Genomic DNA, 21,957 nt, shown 5'->3' with positions numbered 1-21,957 from the left:
CATTCAAAACCAATCAAAACCAACTAGCAGGCTATTTTTTGAAAAAGCTCTTCTGGTGTGTGTGTGTGTGTGTTTACGCATACACAGGTAAGCAAGTTATGAGTACAGGTACATGTACATATGTGTTTAAGCTGATGGTCTTATACTCTGATCTGCTTGTTTGACTATCATTTCCTGTGTCAAACTGTTGCTATTAGATGTATATAGCAGCTAGTACTCACACACACTATTCTTAGATCTATGTGACCATAGGACCTAGAGTACATGGCACTCCCCTCTTTTAATATCAAGTTCCATGAAATTACAAACCAAAAGATAAAGCATTCTGAAAATCTGAATTCTAATCCTGGCTTTACTTTTGGCTTACTATGTGAACTAAGGCAAGGAACAATCTATGTTTTCCCACGTGATGAAAAAATCTAATACTAGACCCCTACCAACATTGTAAAGACTGTGATGCCTAGGAAGCTACTAGAGATCAACTACAATGAAGTATAGCATTTTTTTTCTAGCAAAGTAGGGACACTACCAAACCTAGATAGTTAAGTACAAAGAGTAATAACAGTAAGAAAAAAAAATTATTGAGGACTTCCTATGTGCCAGGCACTGTTCTAAGCACTTTCAACAGCTACCAGTTAGTTACTCAACAAATTCACTGGTAGAGATCATCATCCCCAACGTACAAATGAGGAAATTAAGGATGAGAGAAGTCGAATAAGTTAGCCAAAGTCAAACAATTATGATACTCAGAGACAAAGCCTAGGTTTGGCTAACTCCAAATCTCTTAACCTCTTAACAACTGCCTTCAGAACTATAAATGAATCTGTTATTTATTTGATTTTTTTTTCACTAGCTCAAAGACGTAAAAATGAAAGTAACAAATCATTGTCATTAATTTAGTCTTAGTCCCAAATATTTCTCTTTGCCTAGCCTAGGCGAAATACTAGACTGGTATCTATTGGCCAAAAGCAGGAATAAACTGTCCTCTGACAGAAGTCCCTCTGTAGTTAACCCAGTGGAATCTTCCATCTGGACCAAGCTAAGCATCTAAATCATGGTCATAAGCAACTTAGCTATGAACAACATGTTTTAGAAATTACTATAAAAAATGGCATCAGTAGGTGGTGTTTTTTAACAGTTATTACATCACAGCAGGGGTAAATCAAGCCATTCTGGCCATTGTGGGTTCTGAAGTCCTTAGACAAATATTTGTATAGCTGGTCTTTAAAATCCTTAGTGGATTGCTGAGTCTGCAGTTCAAGCTCTTACTTACTCCAGCATTTAGCAATGTTGTGACAACGTTTTTGCCCGGGAGGCCTTGAATGGTGGTTCCTTTTCCTGTAGTCTTTTGCACAACAATCACATTGGGCTTGGAAGTCATTGGGATTGTAGTGATTTTGGTAGTCGTTCCTTAGAGAAGGGGGGAGAAAAGGAGGCCCGAGTTAAGGACTAGTGATATTTGGTTACTTCTGTTTATGTTGTATACAATTAATACATGTAGTTGATGTCATCCCTAGATGACGTGAAAGCTGTCATGAGGATGAAAATGAAGGCCTGGAATAATAAATTACAAGTTGTCCTAGAATGAGAGAATATTAAGAATTGAATCTTACAGCATTCATCTTTTTGGAATCTGAGGGCCTACACACCAAACTCAGAATCTAAAAATATCACTATCTGCTTCCCCATCAATATTCCTCTCCTGACTAGTTAACTGAAACAAATTAGAAGCTCTATTCCATGACAAACATTTCTCCCAAACTCAATGGTATTACCTATGTGACTAGTGTGATAGGAAAACTCTTCAAAAAGTTTTCTACCTATAGAAAAGAGGTAAATATGTATCAAAATTCTCATGTAACACTAGACTATAGAGAAAATTGATGAAATGTCATTTATTTTTATGTGACAAGAAAAACACAAAATAAACACAGTCACAGACCAAGTCAGATGAAACGTATACTCATCACCTGCAACACTCTGAAAAGTCAGAGGATGAAACCCTAATTTATATACTTATATATATAAACTTATATTTTCCATCATTAACATCTATGTAGTAGATCTATATCTACTGATCCAAACATATTATTATCTTACCCTCTCCCCCACATCCTTCCACAAACTGCTTCTCTTCCACCTATCAAATCTATCTACCTATCAAATTTATACCCTATATTCTTCTGATTGTTCAAGTTGGAAATCCTGGTGTCAATCTTTGCTTCTTGCCTTGTCTTCATTCCCTGTACCCTCTAACAAAATGAAAGCCCCTTGGCTCCACACTGTATCTTTTCACGCCACTGAGTCCTCAGTGCTTAGCACACACTGTACGGCAATTACTCAAGTAATCATTCAACGAGTATGTGAATGAACTAAATTTGTCACCAACATATGTCTTCTTTCAAAATGTTATCAATGCCAGCTCAATAGACAGGCCCACATCTCTTTTGGCTTCCCATATTTTCTCCCTATTTCAAGTTTCTCTATCATTCAAATAGCTCTGATGCATCCTGCCATAGCAAACATCCTAAAAAAACAAAAAAACCTCATTTCACCATATCAAGAACCAACAACATGTGAAATTGGTCAAAAACCTTCCAAATCCCCATTGTATTTAGTTCCAACTTCCTGTCTTGGGTTTCAGAATCCTTTATAATCTGGCCTTAAATCCACCAATTAGATCTTATTTGTTCCTACTCCAAAATACACACCATAAACTCTAGTTTAACAAGTAACTCCTTTTACTATGGCTTCCTATTACCTACCACACAAAGACCAAACTGCTCTGCTTAGCCCTCCAGTTCCATCAGACCTTAATTTTCAGGATTATCCAATATATACCTCTCCTTCAATGTGCTGGTTTCCACACTGGTCCTTGAGCACACCAATCCCAGTGCTACTTCTGCACCTATAATTTTCTCTGCCTATGAAAACAGGCAAGTCATATTTTTCTGCTATAGGCCTGCATATCATTTATCAAATGACTAAGCACAGAATGGGTACACATTAAAAACACAACTGATTAATATACTCTCAAGAATAAAAGTTAAAATTTCATCTTTTCTACTGAGAAACCTTAGCATTCCTTACTAGTTTTAGAAATAAGATTGCACAAGAATAAGAATATTCTAGTTATATGTCAGTTTTTGGCCATCTTGTTACAATATCTTTATAATACACTTGCCATCATCTAATGCCTCATCAGTCCAAGGTAACATGCTCAGGTAACATAAAAAAGCACTTTTATCCGTGGGCCAGTTTCACAAATGTTTTTCCCTTTACCTGCAGTCTCTGAATAGTGAACTGTTAAGAGCCACAAAAACCAAGCTGCCTCTTATCCACTTACATCAACTTTAACTCTTAATTAACTCCAGTCTCTCATATGTGATTATGATGCCTCCTCTGACAATGCTCCCTCACCAAATAATTGGTTAATAAAAAAGTGTTCTTAGAAAGTAAGCATTAAGAACTATCTCAAGGAAACGTAAACCAAGATTTAACTCCATACCAAAGTACAAGGATCACTTTTTTGACAAAACTTGCTTAACAAATGAATTATATTTATAACTATGAAAATGTCAAATCCTTTCCATTACGGGTGTGTCAATTTATGAGACAGTTGCAAACCAAGTTCACCAGCTTAACAAAATGGGAGGTGGGGGCAATGTTAGAAAACAGAAGAAAAAGGCATAGCATAAGGAAAAGCAAGTACAGCATTATATTACAATTATGAATAAATTAAGAATACAATTTATGACTAGAATTATCAAATTATAAAAGTTTAAAATTTCAATAGCATGTTTCTATATCTCAGGTGACATCTACATTATATTGAAGAAAGAAGTATTACTCATTTAAAAAAAAGTCTTCCTCGGACTTCCCTGGTGGCACAGCAGTTAAGAATTAGCCTACCAATGCAGGGGACATGGGTTCAATTCCTGGTCCAGGAGGATCCTACATGCCGCGGAGCACCTGAGCTCGTGTACCACAACTACTGAGCCTGTGCTCTAGACCCCGCAAGCCACAACTACTGAGCCCATGTGCCACAACTACTGAAGCCCACATGCCTAGAGCCCACACTCCACAACAAGAGGAGCCACTGCAATGAGAAGCCCGTGCACTGCAACGAAGAGTAGTCCCTGCTCACCCCAACTAGAGAAAGCCCACACGCAGCAACAAAGACCGAACACAGCCAAAAATAAACAAATAAATAAATAAATAAAGTCTTCCTCTATGTTTTCACAGTATTCAGTGTATAGTTCTCATGTTACAAGAGACTATACAAGTTCACCTGTTTAGCATTCTTTAGGGCAGAGAATGCACCTCATGTACATCACGGTGTATCACAGCATCCGACCACATATCTAGTTCATAGCGTATTAGAGAACTCACCTATACATAGTCTTTACTTATAAGGAGTCAAGATACAATGGGTGCAAGTAAATGTGAATCACATTTGGATCATGGGCCATGATACTGACGCATTCCAGAGATTCCTATTCAAAAATAAGATGCCTGTAAAAGTTTGAGCATTATGGTAGGTAGGCTTAAAGAACACAAATTTATTGGCCCAGATTTTACTATTCACAGATTCTTAAATCACTCTGACAATCTTGGTTTTTTGGATAATGTTTTATGTGTTACTTTGCTCAAAGAATGAGCAAATGAATGAACAAATGGACAAGTATATAGACGCAAGCCTTGCCTGGACATTGTACTAAAGATCAAGGGAATCAAAATCAAGTCCTGCCATTGTCAAAGGTTCTCATAATGTCCTTAGAGTCAAGATAATGAGTTTACCTCTGGGTTCTGAAGGAACCCATCTTCTGCATAAAATAGGCATGATTTTTCAACAAAGCTCTCCAAAAGACTTACATATCTAATAGTTCTCTCTATATATACACATATAAGTAAATATTTGATTCCATAAGACATGAATTAAATAACTGCAAAAATAGTCATGCCTTCCACTTAATTGCTTATTCTAATAAAAACTTGACCTTTCTAGAAAGCACTTTGAAAGCATGAACTTGCCTTCCAAGATATTATACAAAGAAAATAAGAACTTCACATAATAATTTATGTATAATGATGTTTGTCACAGGATTATTTATGACAAAAAAAATTGTTAAGTAACCTAAAACATTCAACAATGAATAAACAGTTAAATCATGGTGCATCGTATGAGAGAACACTGTATAGTAATTAATCTGGGGAGGGGGTGGGGTGTCAAAATACATTTAATGGAATGGGAAAATGATATTATTATATGAAAAAAGATTAAAACTGATAGTATTAGATCTAAATTTAATTTTAAAAATATACATATATACACAAAAACATTTATACAAAAATCTAAATAGAAAAAGGAATAAACAGAAATATATACACTTAAATTTTAACATATTTCTCTAGATGGCGAAAATTACAGGTTTTTAATTTTCTTTGTATACCTTTCTGTATTTTCCAAATTCCCCACAATAAAGGGGAAAATATCATTTTTTTAAAGCCTTCTATGCTTACAACCAGGTGTTTGAGTATATTTTAAGAAAAGCATTTCTTTATGGTTGTGGGTTGGTGGGGGCATGGACTCTAGTATCCAGCATCTGATCATGGATGAAGGCAGAAAACTATCTAAATTCATCCAACCAGGCTTATCGGTTTACTGTGAAAAGACAGGGATTGAAAACTACTAATAAACTAACCGATAATCCCAGTATCATAGAGCAACAAGAGTATTATAAAATAAGAAAACTATCTTTATAAAGAATACTGATATGTAACGTAAGGATCAGTTTAAAGCAGTCAGAAATGAGAGAAGTTCTTTAGAATTAAAGTGTCAAATAGTGAAGCAAAGGTTGAGGCAAAATGAGCTCCATGCAATGAATAAAGCTATTTCAGCTGTGAGCCCAGTACATCCTATAGTGCTGAAAAAGTTTAAGAACTCTTCCTCTGTACACCCATACACTTGAAATAGTGACTAACCATGAGTTACTTCATATTTAAAAACAAAGGTGGATGAAATGTATACATGTGTAGGGTATATATCTCACCGCCTCTTTGCTTCTAGGGCAATGTGCTTGCCTGTATTGCTCTAACCTCATACAAAGCAGCTAAATCATAAATAAGGCTTGAAAACAGAGGCTTTATGACATGTAGACATTCCTCCAAGCTATATGGTATTAAGAATTCATATGTAAGTAAAGAAAAACCCTTATGGTCATAAAAAGCTATACACTAATAAGAAACATGATTACTTTTTGAAAAATGTTTACGTATGCGCTCTATACTATTTAAAGATATTGTCAGGTAATAAATTATAATTTGAGTTTTAACTGTGTTATTTAAAATATCCTCTTAAAAGCTGGAGTATGATGATTCTTTCCCTACTGATTTCACCCTCCTCAGTTTGGCAAACATTGAAACTTACACTTAAAAAGTAGAGCCAAATTTACCAGCTTTAAATGTAGTGCTTTATGCCAATACCATGCCCTGCTTTTTTTTTCACTCCTTGAGTTATCAGCAACATCATATTACTGCCAGGAACTTCAATCCCTTCACTTTAAAATGTTAGAACAATTCACCTGGGGCATACAAAATATGGCTAGTCTACAAAAATGGTAGACAGTTAAAGTCCACAGGGCTTGCTTGGTCAGAGATTATTCACATCATTTTAATTAAAAAATAATAATCAATGAAAATGGATACCATGTTAACATTCCAGTTCAGGATACACAACGCAAATATTGCAGGAATAAATGAGCCAATAAAAACCAGGTAAGGTTCCAAAATACCAATAAATATTAGCCTTCACTATCTGAGTAAAACATTTTTAAAAAGTAAATAGCCAATATAAATGGTGAAAAGCAAATAAAAATATTCAAGTATTTTTATTTTTAATATGCTAAAGTGACATTAGTAATTGAAATTATGAGATATGATCCCTCAAACATATTTAGACTAATAAATACTAGTTCTTCCTCTATCTAGCTTGTATGGTTTTGGACAGGTCAAGTTCATCCTCTAAACTTAAATATGTCTGTACCTGTAGACTGGGGCTGATACCAACTATTTCAGAGTTATGAGGTATGAATTGATAAATGGGGCAATACTTTGTAAATGAAAAATCTCTACGCAAATGTAAACCATAATCCTTCCATTCTGATTAAATGCAACTAAATGTTCTAAAACTCTCAAAAGTTTAACATATGAAGATTTAATACTAGAACTAAAAAACTATACTTAATCACTAAAACATCAGGACTAAAAACAAAGCTCTAGATTTCTAAGCAGAAAACTGCGATCAAACAGAATCCTTCCAACAGTGAAATGTTTTTTCCTCTTATTGGTCACCTATACCTTTAATGTACTTCAGATATACCTACCAGAAACTATATTACTGCTAATTATCTTGCCCCCCAAGGTAGCTAATGATTTGGGTACTACTGTAATAATGCTACCACTGGTAGTTTTCACGTAGGTTGCAGCTCCAGGGGTTGCAGCCATCCGACCTATAGATGGGCTCACTGTTGGCCGAGTATAGGTTGCCTGTGTGCCTATAAAAGGGAAAAGCCAAGAGAAAAACTTGTCATAACTTTTAGAAGAATGACGATTTATACAGTTTAACTATAATTCAACATAATCTACATTGCTTTAACTTGAAAATGGAATTTCAAGGTGTCAAGCCATTAAGTAACAATTTATAGCCAGTTTTCAATGCACATAGCAAGAACTATAGCCAACTCAATTTGAATTAATTTTACATGTAAAATTTTGTAATGTGTTGCATCAAATTACTAACCCCAAGAAAAAGTATAACCAAGTCTGTTCCCTTCTTCCATTACCCTTCTTCCACTAGTTTGATGCCAAAAGAAACTTAAATTTAATCATCTTTCCTGCCAGAGCATTTTAGGTATTTCTGTTATAGATTTCAAGGTCTCTGCATCTGTTTTATGCCGTCTCAGTGCCAAACCCAAACGGCAGCACTCAGCAAATAAGGCAGTATATTGTTTGACTAAAATTTTATAAATTTTTAGGGCTTCCCTGGTGGCACAGTGGTTGGGGGTCCGCCTGCCGATGCAGGGGACGCGGGTTCGTGCCCCGGTCCGGGAGGATCCCGCATGCCGCGGAGCGGCTGGGCCCGTGAGCCGTGGCCGCTGGGCCTACGCGTCCGGGGCCTGTGCTCCGCGGCGGGAGGGGCCCCGGCAGTGAGAGGCCCGCGTACCGCAAAAAAAAAAAAAAAAATTTTATAAATTTTTACTGTTTTGTACTCTGCTACCCTCTAAATATATTTCAATCTTTTAAAGAGATATTCCATCATTTTACTAGAGATTAAAATTGAAGCTGACAAGAGTTACCAGGAATATTTCTTCTTAGCCTAAAAAGTTCACTATTTACATATTTCCTCTTAACTGACCCATTAGAATATTTTTCTTCATATCTCTCAAAGGACTTTACATTCTTCCCCACTATTTCTAGAACTTTTTCCTTTCCCCAAACAGGAATTAAAAATTAACCAGATAAGCCTGTTGTAGTTTGTCACAATCTGGTAACTCAGAAACACTATTCCTAAGCACTGTTCCTAAATTCCTAACACTGTTCCTAAGAGCCGTTAGTTTTGGGGAGAATGAAGGTAACTCAGATAAACATTCTTCAACTGAAAAAAATTTTTTCATGATAATTAGATTCAGGGGTCACTGTGATAACTATTTCAACAACCCCCTCCCAAAAATGGTTTTACTCAGTTAGTATTTACCGTTTTAAAATATAATCACTACCCAAAAAAGGGAGAAGTGGAAGAACATTAAGTAGAATTACTTTAAATTGATTACAAACATACATCTAAATCAGAAAAAAAATCTAGTGCAAAATAATTATGCTATGAAGATACATAGTTAGAATTAGTTAATTATAGCTGGAAAATATTTCAACTTAAGCTTTTGTTTTAAAATTAGAAACACTTATTCTAATATATATACATAAGCAAAGACACAATATTATTTTTCACTACCTTTCCCTAACATGAGGAATCATATCTACATAACACTACTATCTTTGTACTAAATGGAGAAAAGTTTTGGGTGAAGAATGATAGATTTAATGCAAGAATAACAGTGTTTTTAAAGCATAGGCTTTGCAAAGAGACAAAGTTAGAATGGCAGTTACCAGGGACTGGGGAAAGGTGGGAATGCAGAGTTATTGTTTAATGGGCACAGAGTTTCAGTTTGGGAAGATGCAAAAAGTTCTGGAGCGGGCTTTCCTGGTGGCGCAGTGGTTCAGAGTCCGCCTGCCGATGCAGGGGACACGGGTTAGTGCCCTGGTCCAGGAAGATCCCACATGCCGCAGAGTGGCTAGGCCCGTGAGCCATGGCCGCTGAGCCTGCGCGTCCAGAGCCTGTGCTCCACAACGGGAGAGGCCACAACAATGAGAGGCCCACGTGCCGCAAAAAAAAAAAAAAAAAAAAAGGTTTCTGGAGCTAGACGGTTGTAATGGTTGTAAAACAATGTGAATGTACTTAATGCCAATGAACTGTACACTTAAAAATGGTGAAAATGGTAAATTTCATGTTATCTACATTTTACCACAGTTTTTTTTTTTTTAAAGCAGTTTTGGGAGTCAAACAGATCTGGATTCAAATCCCAGTCTTGTCTTTTATTGGCTGTGTGGCCTTGTGCATATTGCTTAACATAAGCCTCTGTTTTGTCTCTGAGAATGAAGATAATAAAGCCTAAGGGAGATTAAGGGTAATGCTTATACATACTTTTATATAATGGCCAATAGATGATAGCTTATAAACTTGAGAAAGGAATCATTTTACACTCTAGATTCTATTATCTAAATCTGGCCCTCTTCAAAAAGTCTGGTAAGAGTTATACAAATTTAAAATAATGGTACTGGCTAATTCTAACATTAATTAATCGTAATGGCTATTGAGCACTCTGCTGGGGACTTTCCATACCTGATTTAACACTTACAATAACTTTATGATCACATTGAAATAGACAATGGAAAAGACTGAGAGGAATTAAAGTAAACTGCTCAAGGTCACAAAAGGTGGTACTATTTAAAATGTTCTATACTGTCACTTCCTTGGGCATAGCCTGGATGCTCTCATAACTGGATAAAATGGCATCCTATGCTTTTCTCAGTCTGAGTAATGCTTACTACACTGTAATGTTATATAGATTCTCAACCTCATCAGTGTGAGATCCTTGCAGGCGGGGACTGTGTTTTCATTCACTCAACAAATCCTGACTAAACACCTACTTACCGACTAGCTCTACATATATATGGTGAATAAAACAGACAAGGTCCCTTATCCTCATGGAGCTCATGGTCTAATAAGGTGAATAACATTAAACAAATCGACAAAAAGTAGCTAAGTAATTAGAAATTATAGTATGTGTTATAAAGGAAAAGAAGAGGACCATGACAATAGCAGAGAGCTAATTTCAGTTGGGAGGAGGAAAGAGTCAAGAAAGACCTCTTTGAAGAACTGTCTCATTAATTTCTATATTCCCAATGTCAAGTGTATTGCTAGTACAGAGAAATTACTCAATAAGTATGATGAATGAATGGACTGACGCTCAAGAAAACTTACCAGTAGGAGTGGTTACAAGTTTAGTTGTCATAATTGCACCATTACTGCTAACCACCATAATAGGGGAATTGCTACTGGTGGGCAGAGTTGCTGTCACTGGTTTGGGTAAGATTTTACTTGGTTGAACTTGTTGTGTGATGATTTTAACACCTTTGAAAGAAGAAAGATAAATCTCAGTACAAATTATTTTTAATAACATGTGCTTTGTATCAACCCAAGAGGGCAGCAGTTACACACATTTACTGAGTCTTGCCTAAAAAGAGGCTTTTGTTCATACTGATGAAAGATATTCTTTTAACTTTTATTCCTCAAATTCCTATCTTCCCAAATTTCTCTCATTCAGAAATATAATTAAAATACCACAAAAGCTATTAACAAGTTTTAATGAAAAACAATTTTTCTTTTGTCTATGATCACATCATATAAGAGCTTTCAAACCAAATTAGCCATTGATCTGAACTTTTACAAACAATCTGTGTTCCATGCAAATACTTGGGATGAAAGGACTAGGATAAGAAGTCAAAAATAAAAGCAGGGCAGGAATACTGATGCAGACATAGAGAACGGACGTGTGGACACAGGGTGGGAAGGGGAGGGTGGGATGAATTGGGAGATTAGGATTGACATATATACACTACCATGTGTAAAACAGATAGCCGGTGGGAACCTGCTGTATAGCACAGGGAGCTCAGCTGGGTGCTCTGTGAGGACCTGGGGGGGGGGGTTGGGGGGGGGGGGGGGGGGGGGGGGAAGAAGGTCCAAAAGGGAGGGGATATATGTATACATATAGCTGATTCACTTCGTTGTATAGCAGAAACTAACACAATATTATGAAGCAATTATACTCCAATAAAAAAATTTAATGTAGCTTTTATATATTCTCAACTCTACCAAAGATTTCTCTAACCTCTTAAGACTGTAAAGAGCAAGAACATTTTGTTTTTGAACATTTATTTTTAAATTGACTTCTTTTAAAAGTATTTAAATAGCTCACTTTGTCAAAAGTAAAGAACGCACTATTATTGCACCTACATAAAATATGCATGTGGACAAGAACTTGAAGGCAGTATATAAAAATAAAATTAAAATGTTAGGGTGGTGATGTTATGGTAGTTTTTACATTTTTCAACTTTTTAATTTAAATGTTATAAGTGTTACACTGCCTTTTCAAATGTAAGATGTCCATTTAAAAGAAATCTCTCATGTTAACTACAAATTTAAGTACTAATAATTGTTAATCAAGGAAGGAAATTTTTGGTAACACTTTTTCCCCACTAAACTTCACTGAAATAATTCATGGGATAGAATACATTTCAACAGACAACTAAAATTTTTATTACTTTTTTGGATGGTGATTTAGGTTAAGACATTAGGAAGCAAACAAATTTATTTATTTAATAGCCTTAAATAATTTCAAAATACTTGTAGCCAACAAAGAAGTTAAAATTATGACATCCAGGCATAATTAGGCAAATTACTTAATAATCTCTATGACTCAGTTTTCTCATTTATAAAATAAAGATACTATTAGTATATACCTTCTAGGGCTATGTGAAGATTAATTACATCACAGTTGTGAAGTGCCTAATACATAGCAAGAGTTCAATAAATAAAGTATTATTATTGTATAAATAAATTCTGATTACAATAAATCATAAACTGTGAAGTTGTAGGGAAAAAATGATTTTTAATATTATCTTATTAATGAATTACAATAATGCTTAAGGTACATAAAAAGAAACCCCCAAAGAAATAACCACAGAGATAAAAATTAAGGAAATCATAAGACACTACTTTGCTTAGTCCTACACAAACAAGTTGAAAATTTGGATCAAATGGATAATTTTCTAGAAAAACAGTATTTATCAAAAATTGACCTCAAAAAAGATATATAAATAGACAAGTTTCCTTGAAACAAAATTTTAAGAGCTCCTCCCCCTTTCCCCACAACATAGCAGGCCCAGATAGTTTCACAGGACAATTCTATGGTCCTTTAAAAAGAAAATAACTCCAATGTATTTAAAACCATTCCTCTCATCACAAGAAAAAAAATATGTAACTATGTGGTGATGGATATTAATTAAACTTATTGGGGTAATCATTTCATAATATACGCATATATCAAATGATTATGCTGTACACCTCAAACTAATACAATGTTATATGTGAATTATATCTCCACTTAAAATAAACCAACAACAAAAACCATTCCAGAGAGTGATTTCTGACAAGAGAGCATAAGGAGCTCTGCTAACCTGCTAACCCAATGAAACTGGCAAAAATGATTTAAAAAAACAACCAATGAAAAGCTCTGGAAACGGTCCTAAGACCAAATGAAGAAACATCTATTCAAGAATACACAAAGGGCTTCCCTGGTGGCGCAGTGGTTGAGGGTCTGCCTGCCGATGCGGGGGACGTGGGTTTGAGCCCTGGTCTGGGAGGATCCCACATGCCGTGGAGCAACTAGGCCCGTGAGCCACAACTACTGAGCCTGCGCGTCTGGAGCTTGTGCTCCGCAACAAGATAGGCCGTGACAGTGAGAGGCCTGCATACCACAATGAAGAGTGGCCCCCGCTCGCTGCAACTAGAGAAAGCCCACGCACAGATATGAAGACCCAACACAGCCAAACATAAATAAATAAATAAATAAAAAATTTTTTAAAAGAAAACACAGAAATATTTGCTAAGAACAGTGAAATCTATGACATTTAAACTAACACCTGTTCCTCCTCCCTCCCTATAGGTGAAGCAAGGACTGCTCTCCAGACTGCTGCAGTCAAGAACACAGGGTTTCCTCCTACCCCAGCTCCCAGTTGGCGGGCTTTCTTCTGAGGAGCAGAAGGACTTCAGCTTATCTCTTTCTGCTCCCAGGCACCTGTTTTAAGTCCCAGGCAACTGCAGTCAATAGGTGGGTACTCCCTGCTTCTGCCCAGCCCCCAGTTCATGGAACAAAGGCTCTATCTTGGGCACAGAGCCACTGAGAATACTGGGGTCCTGACCACCACTGCCCTGGCTTGTGAGGGAGTGGCTCCACCAACCAGGGGAAGCAAGCTGAGAGGATCTCAGGCTGCTTGCCCAACCTCCCACACTTGCCTTCACTGAGTGCTCAGCTCCTAGAGCAGGGGTATCATTCAGAGAGAAGTCTGCCATTGACCCTACCCCCAGAGCTCCAGAGCTGCCTGAGGATAGAAACATGTCCTAAAACATATAGCTCCTAGCCTCTTCCCAGAGGAACTGACTTCATATGTAACAGAGCATGAAGAAGTTCAAGCCTAAGGGTGCTCTCAAAAACAGTGGAGGATGTGAATGAAAGGCAACTAGAAGGAGAATCATGGATTTAATTAAGATACCTTTTAGACTATAGGCCAGTTTGCAGGACAGAACTGAATAGTAAGGAAGCTGAGAGGAACGCTCCTATGGTCAGAACAAATATCAAAAATGGACCTTTGAGATTATTCCTTCAAAGAAGCCACAATCTGGATGAGTTCACAGAGCAACTTATGCTCCAGGAATTGTTGAAAAAAATAGAGCAATCAGTTAGTGGAGTTTAACAGCTGGGTGTGGTCAGGAAAAGAGGAAAAAGCCATACCAATATCACTGTCACCTCAGAATGACTGGGCATACCCAGAGCTGTACCTCCCTGAGGAACAACAGCAGAGACTTAACTTCAGCAACATAATTGATCTAGTCACTAAACAACAAAGAACCATGCCAATAACAATAATAAATCAGGGGTGGGGGTAGGGGAAGATCAGTACCCAGCTACAATATATAATGTCTAATATCTATATATCTAATATCTAAAATATCAATGTAAATATCTAAAATGTCCAGTTTCCAACAAAAACTTGCAAAGAAACATGAAAGTATGACCCACACAGTGGAAAAAGAGCAGGCAACAGAAACTGTGAGAGCAACCAGATGTCAGACTTAACAACAACAAAAACACTTCAAAATAGCCATTACACATACGTTCACAGAAGTAGAGGGAAGCATGATTACAAAAGTAAAAGAGGGTATGATGACAAAGTTGCATCAAATAGAGAATATTAATTAAGCAATAGAAATTAGAAGAACCAAATGGAAAATGCAGAGTTGAAAAGTACAATAACTGAAATAAAAAATTCACTAGAAGGGCTCAAGAATAGATTTGAACTGGCAGAAGAAAGAATTAGCAAATTTAAAGACAGATCAATTAGAGATTATGCAAGCTGAAGAATGGAAAGAAAAAAGAATGAAGAAAATGAACAGAAATGTGGAACACCATTAAGTGCACAACATATGCAATGTAACTACAAAAAGGAAGGAATAGAGAGAAAAGAGAAAAAGAAGTATTCAAAGAAGTAATGGCTGAAAATGTTCCATATTTATTGAAAAGCAATAACTTACACATCCAGGAAGCTAGACAAACACTGAAGAAGATAAATATAAAGAGAACCACAAACAGGCACATCACACTAAAAATGCTGAAAGTCAAAGACAAGGAGAAAATCCTGAGACCATCAAGAGAACAACAATTTCCATTTACAATGGGATTTCATTAAGGTTAGCAACTGACTTTTCAGTGGAAACAATGGAGACCAGTAGGCAGCAGAATAACGTATTCAAAGTGCTCAAAGAAAACCTGTCAACCAAGAATTTGATATCCAGCAAAGCTATCTTTCAAAAAATGCAGATGAAACAGTCTTTACCAGATAAACAAAAACGGAGAGAGTTTGTTGCTAGCAGACCACCTTACAACAGACACTCAAGGAAGTTCTATGAATAGAAGGAACAAGAAACAAAACAATGATATCCACTCTTGCCAGCTATATTCAACATTTTACCAGAGGTTCTAGTTAGGGAAATTAGGCAAGAAAAAGAAATACAAGGCATCCAGACTGTAACAGAAATTATCTCTTTGCAGATGATTTGATCTTTTATATAGAAAATCCTAAGGAATTCACTATAAACTACTAGAACTAAAAAGTGAGTTCAGCTAAGTTGCAGGTACAAAATCAACAAAAAATCACGTGCATCTCTATACATTAGCAATGAGTAATCCAAAAGATGAAGTTAACAGTTCCACTTACAACAGCTACAAAAATAAAATACTTAGAAATAAATTAACAAAAGAAGTGTAAAATTTATACACTAAGAACCACACATTTCAACACGTTGAAAGAAATTAAAGATCTAAATAAACACAAAAACATCCCATGTTCATGGATCAGAAGATTTAACATTATAAAGATGGTAATACTCTTCAATTGATCTACAGGTTCAATGCAAACCCCATGAGATTCTCGGCTGATTTCTTTGTAGAAATTGACAAGCTGATTCCAAAATTCATACAGAATTGCAAGGGACCCAGAATAGCCAAAACTATCTTTTAAAAAAGAACAAAACAGGAATACTCACACTTCCTCATCAAAACAATGTAAATCAATGTAATCAAATCAGCATACAAATAGACATATAATGGAACAGAATTGAGAATCCAGAAATAAAGTCATACATGTGCTCAGTGGATTTTCAACAAGGGTGTTGAGACCATTCAATGGGGGGGAAGACAGTCTTTTTAACAAATGGTATTGGGACAATCGAAGAGCCACGCATGAAAGAATGAAGTGGGATCCTTATTTCACACCTTAACAAAATTAATCAAAATAGATCAAAGACCTAAATTTAAGAGGCAAAATTATCAATCTCTTAGGGGAAAAAATAAGGATAAATCTTTATAACCTGGGATTTGGCAAAAGATTCTTAAATACAATACCAAAAGCACAAGCAACAAAAGAAAAAATAAACTGTACATTACCAAAATTAAATATGTTTGTGTTTCAAAGGACATCATCAAGAAAGTGAAAAGACAACCCACAGAATGGGAGGAAATATTTGTAATTCATGTACCTGATAAAGGTTTAATATCTAAAATATGTATAGTAAAAAAAAAAAAACTCATACAATTCAATGATAAAAAGACAAATAACTCAATTAAAAAGTGGCAAAGGATATAAATAGGTATTTCTCCAAGGAAGGTATATAAAGGGCCAATAAGCATTATGAAAAGATGGTCAACACCATTAGTCATCAGAGAAATGCAAATCAAAACCACAATGAAATACCACTTCACACAAACTGGGATGGCTAGAACCAAAAAGTCACAGACTAGCAAGTGTTATCAATGGACAAGTGGATAAACAAAATGTGAATTATTATTTGGCCATAAGGAGGAATGAAGTACTAATACATGCTACTTCATGGATGAACCTTAAACATTGTTAAGTAAAAGAAGCCAGTCACAAAAGATCACATATTATATGATTCCATTCACATAAAAATCCAGAATATAGAAATCTATAGACAGAAAGTAGATTAGTGGTTGCTTAGGGCTGGAGAGGTTGTCACGGTGAGTAGGGAGTGATAGCTAAATGGTACAGGGTTTCTTTTGGAACTGATGAAAATGTTCTAAAATCAACGGTAGTGATGGTTGCACATATCTGTGAATATACTACCTACCACTGAACTGTACACTTTAAATCAGTTAATTGAATGGTATGTGAATTATATCTCAATAAAGCTGTCCTTTAATAGAAAAAGTTCCAGAGCGTTTTAAAAAGGAAAACTTTACAATTCTTTCTTGGAAGCACACATATCATTGAAACTAAAGCCTGACAGAGACTGCAGGCAAAGAGAAAACTACAGACCAATTTCCCTATGTCTATCAATGCATTACTATCCATACCTCATACTAGGTATGAGGCAGAGGTGAAATGGTACAAACTTCCAGTTATGAGATAAATAAGTGCTGGGGATATAATAATGTACAGCATGATGACTATAGTTAACAATACTGCATTGTATATTTGAAAGTTGCAAAGAGAGTAAATCTTAAAAGTTCTCATCACAAGAAAAAAAATTGTAACTATGTGTGGTAATAGATGCTAACCTATTGTGATAGTCATTTTGCAATAGATACATATATCAAATCATTATGTTACACCTAAAACTAATACAAAGTTATGTGTCAATTACATCTCAAAAAATAATAATAAAATGTTCCTATCAAAAAATAAAACAAGGGACTTCCTTAGTGGTGCAGTGGTTAAGAATCCACCTACCAACGCAGGGGACATGGGTTCGATCCCTGGTCCAGGAAGCTCCCACATTCTGTGGAGCAACTAAGCCTGTGTGCCACAACTACTGAGCCCACATGCCACAACTACTGAAGCCCGTGCACCTAGAGCCCATGCTCCACAACAAAAAGCAGCCACCGCAATGAGAAGCCCACACACCACAACAAAGAGCAGACCCCACTCGACGCAACTAGAGAAAGCCTGCGCACAGCAACAAAGATCCAACGCAGCCATAAATAAATAAATAAAATAAAATAAGATAAAACAAACAAAAAACTGAAAATGTCAGCATCTCCCAAAGTCCTTTTCTACCACCAAATAAAATCCAGCTTCAGTGGAGGAAAAAAATCCATTTTCTTTTCTTAAAGATATTAAGTACGTTAAGATGCTTCTTCGTCTCCCTGTATCTAAGCCTCCATCCTACCTGCCTTTCTATTCAATACTTTTATGATTCGATAACTTAACAGTAATTGCCTCCTACCCCTGCGTTCCCACTGTGCTAGAGATGCTTTCAATAAACTGCTAAATTGTTATACCACAAACTTCTTCACTGTACACAATGTCTTTTAATCTTAGCACCTCTGCCCATGAGAAATTTACGCCAGATTCACAATACGGCCTCTAACACAAGACTCCCCAGACTAATTTTTCCACTGCTCACTTCCCATAACCCCAGTGGGCTCCAAAGTATAGTTCTAAAGTCTGGGTTTGTTTCCTCGGCTTCCTTTATCTCTTCTGAGAGTTCACTGAAAAAAACCTCTTCCTGCTGTGCAAACAGCTTTTTTCTCCCTTCTCTATTCCCAAGCACCAGTTCTCTCTATGTAAGTATTTCCAACAGGAGGGTCTCAAAATATATTCTGGAATTAAAACTCTAATGCTTGAGGAAACTGTATGTGGAAGTGAATCCATATATATTGCAATCTTCAGAGAACTGGTGACTGGGGAAGAATTACCATCTCCTGAAACATTTTCCATTTACCTGACTCCTGTTTGATTTGAATGGTAGGCTTGATACCAGGTGGCAAAGGAGACTGCTGAGGCTGTTGCTGATGAGATACCGGAGAAGGCTGGGCCACCTGTTGCTGTGTCTGTTGCTGTACTTGATGTAACTGCTGCTTAGGAGACTGTTGATGCTGTTTAGGAAACTGTGCAAGAATCTGAGTTGGGGCACCCACTAAGCTTTTGGGAGAAGGAAGTCTGGTTGATGCCATTTTGATTGCTGATGTAGATACACCTATAGAAGAGTAAGGATTAGAACATTTAATAGTAAAACATAACTAAAGCTACTTCTGGTTATTGTAGGAAGTAATAGCTTAAAACTAGATAAATCAACAAAAATAATGATTATTAAGCACCTAGTGTCAGATATAATGTCTATGGTATTTTACATATTTTATACCTAGTCCTCAAACTTTGCAAGGGAAGCATCATTGCTCTAACACTCAAGAAACTAACTGATTTTCCCTTGGTGAAGAGTCAAAACAAAAGAAACAAAGTATCAGGCGGGATGTTCTCACACATGTTTCTCAATAGGTTTTTCTCTTAAAAAACATAGGTTCTCAATGTGAATAAAAGAACACGGGTCGGACAGGGAGGGTGGGAGGGAGACGCAAGAGGGAGGGGATATGGGGATATATGTATACGTATAGCTGATTCACCTTGTTACACAGCAGCAACTAACAACAATGTAAAGCAATTATACTCCAATAAAGATGTTTTTTAAAAAAAAAAGGACAAAGCAAACTAGGTTTTGAATCTTATTTGTAGTACAGTTTTTCGAATATTATTTTTCAGGTTCTAATGAGTCAATTTAAACATAGCATTAGACAAAATAATTCACACTGAAACATTCACCTTTTGAATTATTCAGCATGGCAAAGTACAACAGCTTTTCTATGTCTCATTTCCAATTATCTATAAATAAAATCATTTCTTGAGAACTGGGTCATTACATAATCATGTGAAAAGTTACAAGTGGGCATACTACTCAATATATCCACAGCAAAAAAATTCTCATGATACAAGGTTTTAAGACACTTCTTTTCAATGCAATACTAATATTAGCAACCATGCGTAGGTAGCAAATACCAACAATTTTCAGTAAAGATGTGTGAGTCTGACAGAAATTCTTCCCTCTCCAAGATTTTTCATCAGTAATCTTATAATTCATCAACAACACAATAGGACTATTATCTGTAAGTAAATTAATACTCCTCACAGAAAGAACCTAGATAGAATATAACTCTCCGTATCAACTTTTTGAGCACTGATAAAACAATGAAAAGAAACTGATAATTTGATGGCCTAATTACCAAGTTCCAATTATCAAACAGGCTATTTCACTCCTTCCTCCACCACAGCCCCACTATGACATTTACATTGTATTACAGAAAAAAATTTAAATAATATCACATTTTTATGTAAAATGTTTCTGGAGAATAATAAAAATGAAGAAGAAGCCTTGAGAAGTCACTCTGACCCTCTCAGGTTCCCCATATGTTGAATTTTCCTTGCCCTATAATTCTCTAAGGGTTGCTATATGGATCAGGTAAAAATCATAGATTGAGGAATAGTTTGAGAGAAGACAAAAGAAAGATGTAGTCAGAATCACCTGGAGGGCTGACTCACATTACTTACACATTCTCCTGCCTTGCCCACTCCCATCCCTCCCTGAATGCTAGGATCTTGGTGACATGTGTATGTTATACTGCTTAGTTGTACTGAACTAGATTATCTCTGGAGCCCTTTTCAGTACCAACATTTTATAACTTAATGAATATAAAGTGCTATTCAAGTAAAACACACTATTTTTAAACGATGTGAAAACTTTAACCTTTATATTGCATTCATGATGAACTCTTGTATTAATTGAGGTAAACTGTGCACATGAGTAACTCCCTAACTAATCTACGTTCTCTATATCCTATTATATAGGAAAAGTATCTAATGTAAAGGCAGTCAGGGTGACTTCAGAATCAGAGAACTGTGTTCAAATTATGTCTTCAGGGCTTCCCTGGTGGCGCAGTGGTTGAGAGTCCACCTGCCGATGCAAGGGACATGGGTTCGTGCCCTGGTCCGGGAAGATCCCACATGCCGCGGAGCGGCTAGGCCCGTGAGCCATGGCCGCTGAGCCTGCACGTCCGGAGCCTGTGCTCCGCAACGGGAGAGGCCGCAACAGTGAGAGGCCCGCGTACCGCAAAAAAAAAAAAAAATTATGTCTTCAACACATAAACTCATAATAGCTGTGTGATCTTATTAAAGTATTTAATTCCTTTAGATATTTATTCATTCAATAAAAACTTACTGAGCATATACTTTATGCTATATCCTTGGGAAACTCTTTTGTATCCATGAAACAGTCCCTACCTTCAGGAAGGTTAGAGAAGACAATCAAATGATCACACAAATCTATCATTACAAATTGTAATAAATGTTATTTTTGTTTAACAAATAAAAAGCCCCCTTCCTCTTACTTTTGCTCTTCGATTCACAAAAATTTAGTGCTAAAGCCATCAGATGCTGCAAAGCACGATGAACAACTAGATGGCTAAGCAGAATAATGGCTAAGCATGGGGTGTTAGAACCCACTGCAGAGACTGACTGAGCATGGGAGTCAGAGTCCAAGTAGGTTGAGGAGGGAGTACATGCTGTGGGAGCTCAGGGTACAGTGCGACATATAGAGTTAGAACTCAAGTAGGATAAACAGGGGTTCCATGAATGTGAGCCACCTAGCACAGGTTCTCAAAGCTTGAGCAGGATGTCCACAGGAAGGGGTGGGATCAGAGTCCAAACTGGGTGAAGAAGACTTCTGGGTAGGAGGGTGGCCTGGCACAGGTGTCAAAATTGAGCAGGGTGAGAAAGACATCATGCAAAAGGGTGACATGGGGAAAGTGTCAGAACTCAGGTGGAGTGAAGTAGAAGTCTGCAAGATGTTAGAACCTGAGTGGAATGAGGAAGTATCTGCATGAAGGTAGAGGCAACAGCAGCAACAATGACAGATTGGTTATAGAGTGGGGAACTGATAAAATAAGTAAGTATATGAAAGATAATGGAAGCTAGGTTTTTGAAGAAGGGAGAAAACTAGAATTAACAAGCAGAGTTTGAAATTGGACATATCAGTATGGACCCAAAGTTTTCAACATATAGAAATAAATATAGATGTATATACGTGTGTGTATAAATCTACATGCAGACACACACACACACACACACACACACACACACACACACACACACACA

At 36.5% G+C, this 21,957-nt stretch overlaps 1 protein-coding gene across 13 annotated transcripts in view; it reads right to left on the bottom strand.

The window, feature by feature from the left end:
* The window catches only part of EMSY (EMSY transcriptional repressor, BRCA2 interacting), an 81,281-nt gene that overhangs the window by 27,190 nt on the left and 32,134 nt on the right, over window positions 1-21,957 (bottom strand). For all 13 annotated transcript variants that reach the window (XR_003428071.1, XM_027083451.1, XM_027083444.1 and 10 more), the window contains 4 exons: window positions 18,698-18,952; window positions 10,601-10,750; window positions 7,386-7,556; window positions 1,274-1,410 (listed from right to left, as the gene is read on the bottom strand). Coding sequence is in view for 12 of the 13 variants with exons in the window: in XM_027083451.1 (XP_026939252.1) it covers window positions 1,274-1,410; window positions 7,386-7,556; window positions 10,601-10,750; window positions 18,698-18,952 (713 nt within the window). In the remaining variant the exon portion in view is untranslated. The remainder of the gene's footprint in view (window positions 1-1,273; window positions 1,411-7,385; window positions 7,557-10,600; window positions 10,751-18,697; window positions 18,953-21,957) is intronic.

Source organism: Aethalodelphis obliquidens, unplaced genomic scaffold (assembly GCF_003676395.1).
Source record: "Aethalodelphis obliquidens isolate GAN/ISIS:26980383/991018 unplaced genomic scaffold, ASM367639v1 scaffold50, whole genome shotgun sequence".
Classification (NCBI taxonomy): domain Eukaryota; kingdom Metazoa; phylum Chordata; class Mammalia; order Artiodactyla; family Delphinidae; genus Aethalodelphis; species Aethalodelphis obliquidens.
The sequence above is the reverse complement of the archived record's forward strand: the minus strand, read 5'-3'. Positions and strand labels throughout refer to the sequence as shown.